The sequence below is a fragment of the Plectrocnemia conspersa genome, unplaced genomic scaffold (assembly GCF_051122295.1).
Source record: "Plectrocnemia conspersa isolate PC_06_02 unplaced genomic scaffold, ASM5112229v1 ptg000009l, whole genome shotgun sequence".
In the NCBI taxonomy this organism is placed as follows: Eukaryota; Metazoa; Arthropoda; class Insecta; order Trichoptera; family Polycentropodidae; genus Plectrocnemia; species Plectrocnemia conspersa.
The window spans coordinates 3,710,946-3,719,965 of NW_028277173.1; the positions used below are offsets into that span (position 1 = coordinate 3,710,946).

The following is a 9,020-nucleotide window of genomic DNA, read 5'->3' on the forward strand; positions in this document are numbered from 1 at the left end:
TACATTAAAATATTGCACAAATCAGGTTCATCTTATAAACTAACATTTCTAGACGCATATTGTTCGTAATTTTATAACATCAAAATTGGTAATGTCTAAATTGCGCAAAGCCGTGTGAGTAAAAATTGCATTTATATATATACGTATATATAATAATAATTATATTTGATAAAATAGTTTATAGAGAAATATTTAATAGACAACCTCGCTCTAACAAAATATGTAATTTTTTAATAATTCATATATTGTATAAATAATATATACATAGCCAATATTTCAGTCCTTAATAATATTATTTATAATATAATATATAATCAATGGGAATTCACATTATGAAAAGGCCACAAATTTTTAAGAAAATTAAATCATTGATACAAAATCTACGCTAGTGTTTAACAATTATTCAACAACCATAATATACACAAGGTGGCTATAAAGATCTTGAATTTTAGGAATGAATAATACATTTGTAATTGGTTTGAATCTGAATTTTCGATGGGTCACATGTAATATAAAATTAGTCAATATTATAGCCATCTTGTCTGGAAATATTTATAGATTTTTCTGAGACAAAAAATGTATAATACAAAAAATATTTATAGGCACTATGTTTTTATCATTATAAGTATTACAATTCACATGTGAACAATCTCTGATATGCCTTTAATAGGTGTTGGTTTAAATCTATTCTAACATTAAATATTTCATGACTGTCAAAAGCAATAATATTAAACAAAGCAGGTTTATGGATTGAATATAATTATCGATATAAATTATTCTAGGAACTTTTAATAGCATAGATCAGAGATTGTCAGTTTCACTAGATACTCTATGTCATTCCTACCGAAGGCAACATTGAACACGAACAAAATTTTCAGATTTCCGTCGTTGAAAAATATATATTTACCCGCTTTAGTTATATGCGTATATAAGCTAAAGTTATTTAAAAGCCATTTTATCAGATATTTTGCTATAAATTTCATTTACAAAATAAAAATCATTAAAATTTACAATACAATGGACTTTAAGTATCATCACATAAATACATTTATCATTTATTTATATATATATATATATTATACAAAAATGGACTTTAAATATTTCTACGCTTATTTGGGGAATTATATACAAACAAATATGTTTCAAGTATAAGAAAAAATTAAAAGGAATATATCATTATATGAGTCGTCAAGTTTCAGAACTCATTATAACTTTTATAATTTAAATGAATCTAGTGTGAAACCCAGCGACTCTTATTTTAATAAGGAAGAGAATTCCAAAAATATATTTAGGTCTCGTGCCGCTCTATATTACAAATTCATTTAAGACTCCAAGTGATTTTAATAATAAATAACAATGGTGAGATTATTCTTTAAAATTATTGCTTACTCATCAAAAGGTACCAAGTGATCTATTTCAGAGTCGGAGTCTGTATCTTGTCACCTGCTGATGTAGACGGTGTCCAAGTGTGTGATACGAGCCGGACGAGGACCCAGAAGAGGCGGAGCTCTATGACCGTGTCGCCTCACGCTTCCGCCGCACAATGCTGTCCTTCGAGCGTAGAGAATGTAACCTTTCAAATAAAAATAAACACTTATTTTATTGTTCAATATTTTAATATAAAAAACACTCATATCCGTGTGTGGCTGTGAGTTAAATAATGAATATTTGATTAATGGTTTTAAACTATGCTTAAATTTTTGTATTCCATCCATGCAACACAGTCATGTTCTACCTCACGTTATTAGCTACTTGAGATGTTGTATTTTAATATATTTGATGATATCAGGCTCCTGATACAACTCGTAGAGTTCGTTTTATTGCAGCCACCGATCCTTGTCTCACAGCCTTATACTAGGACTAGTCTTGTATATAGGTGTTTGCCGGTTTTAGCATTTTTTTAGTTTGGGAAACCATGTTTTTTGGACTTGAAATTATTCCAAACTCTTTTTTAATATATGCAAACTTATCTTCTGAATTTTGTCAATAACTATTCGGTCTGGGTATTATATTCTGTATCATCTAAATCATTTTCAAATGAAAATTGTTCTGCAGCCGTACTATCATTTTCTTCATAAAGCAATAAAATCATGCCGTCGCCGTGGCAGCGGGAACGCTAGGTAACAAGCGTTCCCACTGCGACGGCGCCGACACGATTTATAATTAATAAATGAATATTATATGTACTTAATACAATTTACCTGCAGCTATAAAAAGGATAACAGCAGGCCAAGCGTCAGCAAGCAAAGGAGCACCAAGTAAAGAACAAATCAAGGCACAACTAGTACACGTAACAACACTTATTGAATTAGGACGCGCTGGTTGCCACCAGCACAAAAATCCCCCAACTAAAACAACTATAAATGAACAATTAATATTTATCAAACAAGTATAATATATAAAAATCTTCAAAAATCAATCTTACACGGCAGACTTGCATACACTATAATCGGAAACGATACAGCGCATCCTATTGAGGCAATGAAACTAGAAATCATTATAATCACAGCTCCAGCCGTAGCACGTTTTCCGGAAGCAATGCTGGGAACACGTCCAACTCCACTTCCGGAATCCGGTATTGAAGACACAACCTAAAAAGTTATCTTATAAGATCATAGTTTCATTTGTGCGTACAATAAAAAAGGCAGTGTTCTCTTATCTATGATATTTAAATAAGTAAGTATTTTAAACTTCTTAGAGATCAATGCCTTTGCTTTTACACTGATAAAAATCACCGTTATTCTATCTCTATATTCTTTGACAACAGCGTCAATATCAGTCGATGATTCTCCATCGGTCGAAGAATCAACTCTATGATCGGATACATCGGATTGCTCTGAATGATCAGATTCTCCAGTTCCTGTTGTAGCCACTCCGTACTCGTCGAGCAATAAGCACTCGCGTTCTTCACCAACTCCACCTTTTAAATGAATTATTTTTTTGTAATACATCAAGCGTTTATTATTAAGTATATCGAAAAGTAAGGACCATGTTGTGAAATAATCTTATCTTTTAACACTTGACTATAGACAATGTTAGTACATACAACCTGATCTTAAATATAACTTGGAGACTAGCACACGCAGTACTACGGTAAGGTATTAGCTGCTTCGCTCCTAATATTCTGGCATAAAATTGCCTATGAGAGAAACATGCATTTCTTCAATCAATTCATGTCCCATTGAGTGACTGTCAATGGTTGAAAGGCAAAACTCTATAAATATAAAATGGCAGCTCACAAATAACCACGTTCCATTGCAGTTTTAGTAAATATTTTTTTTTATCCAGCAGCACAATAGGCCTACCAACCTTTAGGGTTAGTTTGTGTTTTCATTCAGTCATAATTACTTACATAAATACAAGAATACATATTATTCTTATAAGAACTATGCAGCTGATATTCTACAACAATTTCAAATGGCATTTGCTAGCTTTAGTTAAACGGACAGACTTAATATTAAATTATTCATCAGAATACTGGTTGGATAAAAAGGCACATAATTGCCGTACTATTATTATTTTACTTGCTTACTCTTATGTATTATTGGAGCATCCGATGGAACAGCCTGTCTCACAGATCTAGGTAAGAACCAGAGTCCTGCTGCAAGTCGAGCGCCTCTAGTTGGAGCAGCATTCAAAGGCCTCGGTTGAGTCGCTGCTAATCGTTTATATCTAACGTCTATTGATATTATGATTACAGTCAATATAAAGAATCTTTAATATATAGTCCTAATCATACATCACCTGAAGGCTCTTCGATTTGATTTTCCGGCTGACAACGTAGATGCAAAAGCGTTCCAGCTTCTAAAAGCCACACTAAAACTTGTCCAGCACACGTTAATTTAACTAAATGTGGCAACGGACATGCAAATGCTAATATTGCAGATAAACTTCCTGTGTAATATAAAAAATAATAATTACAATTTTATGTGATTATTTTATATATAGAAAATCTTACCGGCGCTGAAGACGGCCAAGACTTGACTGCCCGTTGTCGCACTCTCATATGTCAAAACCCTGGTTAATACTTTCCATTCTGGACCAGCCATGGCTACTAATGTTGCCACTGCTTGTGGTAGTATTTCAGTCATCGCCAATCCCAAAGACACAACCGTAAAGGACGCCATAACTGGCTGAGCCCAAGGCGGTTGATGTGTTTCAAAAACTTGAACCAACGGTACGATTGATTCACTATATTCTCTGTTCAATAACATAAGATATTTAGATATATTTGAATACACGTTTTTATTTTACAATTTGATTTAGTATACCTGTATTGACTTAACATAGAATAAGAAACGCAAATGCACACCATGCACACTGCCGGAAAACATATCAAACCGAAGCACTTGAACTTTCTTGAAGTTGTATCAGTAATAGGCAAAGCTTCGGGGAAAGCATATATGCAACACCCAGCAGCGAGGATCATCTATTAACAATTAATCATTGAATATAATTAACATGGAAGACTTTTCTTGTTCTATATACTAATATCTAGCATTCAAAGATTAGATCATAAGAACATTTCATAAAAAAACACACCCCATTTAATCCTCCGGGGAAGAAACTTTGCTCTTGCCAATTGGCTAAATCAGCACCGATTCCACTAGCAGCTACGAAAAATATGACTCCAGATATCACAGACGAAACAAGCACAACCGTCAATGCCGTGGAGTTCTGAAATATAAAATTATCATTAGATTAGTAACGTGGCTATAAAAATATACTATTGTTCCATAGTAAGTGATATGATTTTTTTACAGAATGTTTTGCTGAGAATTTCAAGTCAAGTAAATAATATTAGTAAGATATATATTAAAATAAGGATTTAATAAAGAGCTAACCGCATACATAATTTTTATTTTTAACAACACTTGTACCAATAAATAAAAATGTCGATGAAATCAATGTCTCGATTTAAGAAATGATGCCAGTTGCAGCATGCTAATTTAATAACACGTAATGTTGGTAGCCCTATTATGCTGTTGAAGAATTAGGATTTATAAAAATGATTGAAAATACATTAAACATATGGGATTGCAGCAACGATCTGGGCTAGCGCATTTACATATGATTTTTTATTTGCGGTTTGACTACTAGCGGTTTGACTTTTCATTTTAAGTACTTTCAATTTCCTATTACGATTAATTATTGTGTGATGAATGCTTCTTTTACTTAATATTCAAGAAAGATTGAATTATTATGCTGAATTACTATATAAAAAAATAACAATGGTGCCATTGAAAGATGTTCTTTAAGAGAGAGAGATAGAGAGAGAGACTGATAGTATGTTTTTATGTTCATTTCACCTGTACTTCAACTATATATAACTATTTGCATCTTATGATTAATATCTTACAATGAAAGTATGAACATCATAGAATGATTTCAGTACTCAATTTGTTTGAAAAAGACACAATATTGATACCAACCTCAAGTCCACACATAAGCATGAGGCACAACAGGGCCAACGCGGCAACTGCCAATGGGTCAGGCCAAGGTTCAGCTCCAGGAGATAATGGAGGTCCACCAAACAGCCAGTGGTTGGCACGACCGCCAGCTAGAGCATCCAAAGTTGCAGCTAGAGTCCTAGCAGCTCCACCCAATGCTCCAAGACGTGCCAACAGACCGCTCCAAGCACGCGAGAACCTCCACCATGAGGCACCAGGAGAAGATGCTTCACTACGACGTACTCCTCTGCTACATGCGGCTTAAATAAAATCAGATCAGATATTTATTAAGTAGCATTGATCAACATTAACATGGTATTTTGACAAAAAAGAATTAAAGCCCAAATATTTCCACCGAACAGGTATCGAATCCCCGAATTAAACATTTAATAGAATGAAGACATTGCCAATATTACTGATTTAAAATTTAATAATATATTGTCTGAGTCTGGTTCTGCCCCGACAAAAGATTGAGGAATATACGGGGCAGTGGAATTTCTGACTGGCCGGAACATCGTTCCGGTACATGTTTCCATGCCTGAAACGCGTTCCAGTATAATTTTTTTAAGATATGCTAAAACAAATTTGAGTTTAATTTAGACAGCACACTACAAAACCCAACTACATCCAACTAGCATAATAACCATGATAATCGTCTCCGGGTTTATATAAACTGAAATCCAAACATGAGCCGTGTTCCAGTAGTTATTCTTTCAGAACTACACCACTGTATATAAGCCAAAACACTGCCATGCTGAATCACTTTAAAAGATACTTCAGTCAGAAACTTACTTCCTCCATTTTTTCCTGAAAAACATAAGCAAAGATAAACAAAGTTCAACAAAACTAAGCGTAGCTACGTTGAATCGATTAAGACGACTTTTAAGAAAACGAGAATTACAGCCACTTTTGAAGCAGTCACCTGCATCTTAAGAGTTTAATTCGATCTTTGATACGACTTAGAGACTACACGACGCAGTACTACGGTGAGAATAGGCATGTATATAAAATAATAAGCAATTATCACTTCTGAGAAGACAAAAATTGACGTTAAAAGCAATAAAATCATGTCGGCGCCGTCGCAGTGGGAACGATCGGTAACGAGCGCCGGCACGATGTTATTGCTTTTGACGTGGATTTTTGACTTCTGAGAAGGAATAATTGTTTTTTGCGCTCTCTTATTGGTCAAAATTCGGTTTAGATATGCTTTATTTGATTCTCACTTATTGTAAGTTGTAATATTGTTATAAAAAGTCCTAATATGAATACTAGATAACTGGGCGTTTCCCCCTGCGACAGCGACGGCACGATTTTATTGCTTTTGACGTGGATTCTAAACAGATTTGCTGGAAAAAATATATGTCATTTAATGAAATGCTATGAATCTGGCATGAAATGGAAATATTAAAAAAATATTCACTAACTGGCCAACTCTGCCCCTCCCCCTCCCCCATGAAATGACATCCCTGGGCAATAGTAATTCCCAGCTGATGGTATGTGTTAGCTATAAAGGCTTAAAACAGGGAACATCACAATGGGCACTGGTCTTAGTGTGCGTGCATAAGCTGTGTATGTACACGAACCCGCGAAGCATCGATGCGTGCACATTGATATAAAACCATTGGTATATGTTATTTGAATAATGTATATTTAATCTGTCATATTTTTGGATGGCAATAAGGCTTTCAAAATTGCACTTGAGGAGACAGTCATAAATTTGTTGCCTTTTCAAACAAGGAGTTTTCACTCAAATGAACATAAAAAAAAAACAAAGAAATCAATTGGATCCTGAAGACAGTATTCAAATTACTCTGACAGGAAATTGCCCTAATTTTGATGTCATTATACTTAATTTCTCCAAAACCTGAAGTAAAAAATCTTTCTCGAATTTCAGTTTCATAATGACGATATTAATTGCTTTTATTGCATTGTATTCTCTAAATAAATAGATTTAATTAACCTTTAAAATCTAAATATTATAATATTTTCTTCTCTTCAAATCAATGAGGTATCGTCGGTGTAAATAAATATACTTTAGAGTCATGGGTAAAGTTAGCCGATCCCTGTCTAGACAGATTTTATTTACAGCTGTTTTAATACGCTGCTTTACTATTTTAATAAGAGAACGTGCTAGCCAAAATAGTGATAATTTCATAGTTTACAGAAGTAAGTAACTTCTTTCTCATTTGAAGCATTTGTGAATAAGTTTCCTTGTGACAATTAATTAGTTCTAAATTTATTCAACATACTCAATATTAATCAAGCAGTAAAATCATGTTTTGTATAGTTTAATGTTGATTTTTTTACTATTAAAATATTTTAGACACAAATTTAGAATGTTGTATGGCCATATTTTTCTACTATCTGATGGGTATTATAGAAGAAAATTTAGTTAAGAAATATGCACTTTTACATATGATTTTTGGAACTACTGGTTTTAGTTAATACACTTGCGAGCTGAAGAACAGCCTTAATGTAGTTCTACTATCTATATATATATTATAATTATTCTTTATTTTTACACATAAAATTGTCGGTCGTTCACTGTCGCGAGACACCATAGCTAATTACTAATTATTATTTCATAACATATTTAATTATTTATACAGCAAAGAAATTGACAACCATGACAATTTGCCTACTCATGTTCTCAGTTTTAATTTATATGTCTTCTAAAATCGATCAAATTAAAATATGCAATTACGACAGTATTTTTAACCTTACCTCCAAGAGTGGCCGCTAATGCCGCCAAGGGTATGGCTGGCAAAAATCCTCTTCCACAACCAGAAGAACCCAAGGCTCCCAACCACATTGCGCCGAGGGCTAAACGAGAAGGCCAACCTTCGCACCACATGATGAAAACTCTAAACAAGCGTGGATAATTTAAGTTATACATTTAAACACCGAATGTTTTGATAGAATACAAACCTAGTTCAATGCTTTGAATCGTAGGTCAGTACACCTTTGGTGAAGGATTCCATTTTTTTTAAATTTAGCTAATGGATCGAGAATTAGGAATTGGTGCCATTAGAGTCCATGTTTTTTGGGTTAGAGGTGGGGAAATAATCAATATTTTGTTAGTTCACGCCGTGAACGTTTGACAGCAAAACTCGCAGCTAAACTGAAAAGCTGAAAACTAAAACGCTTCCGTCTCTGTCGCACCAAGATCGATTCGGCGCAGAGCGTAGTATGGCTACATTTGCACGCGTCGTACTATAAAAAAGGTTGGAAAAATGCTGTTCTATTCAGCGGCGGAAAATCGCTATTTTGAGCTGTATGGCCCAAAAATATGGACATAAAATATAATTCAATTTTTTACTTGCTTTTAAAATCAAAATATTTATATCATTTTTAATTCTAAACTAATATCATTTTAAGGAAAAAAATCTGGAAATTTTCCAACAATTAAAAAATCAATAATATATCCATATGCAATATTGTTCGTATTAGTATACATACCTGCTTATTATCATAGTCTCTAAGTCGTCTAAAAGACCTCTCGTTACCGAGCGTTCCCACTACGACTGCGCCGATACGAATTTATTGCTTTTGACGTGAATTTTTTACTTC

General features: G+C 33.6%; 1 protein-coding gene across 1 annotated transcript; it reads right to left on the reverse strand.

Moving 5' to 3' along the window:
- Positions 1–21: 21 nt before the first annotated feature.
- tadr (torn and diminished rhabdomeres) lies at positions 22–8,552 on the reverse strand. Its single transcript, XM_088192196.1, has 12 exons — positions 8,379–8,552; positions 8,175–8,314; positions 5,433–5,710; positions 4,543–4,677; positions 4,272–4,429; positions 3,959–4,200; positions 3,745–3,894; positions 3,533–3,679; positions 2,736–2,920; positions 2,426–2,591; positions 2,202–2,357; positions 22–1,573 (listed from the first exon to the last, which is right to left on the reverse strand). The coding sequence occupies exons 2-12, from the start codon at positions 8,302–8,304 to the stop codon at positions 1,440–1,442; spliced, it is 1,881 nt and encodes a 626-aa protein (XP_088048322.1). The 5' UTR covers positions 8,305–8,314; positions 8,379–8,552; the 3' UTR covers positions 22–1,439.
- Positions 8,553–9,020: the final 468 nt, after the last annotated feature.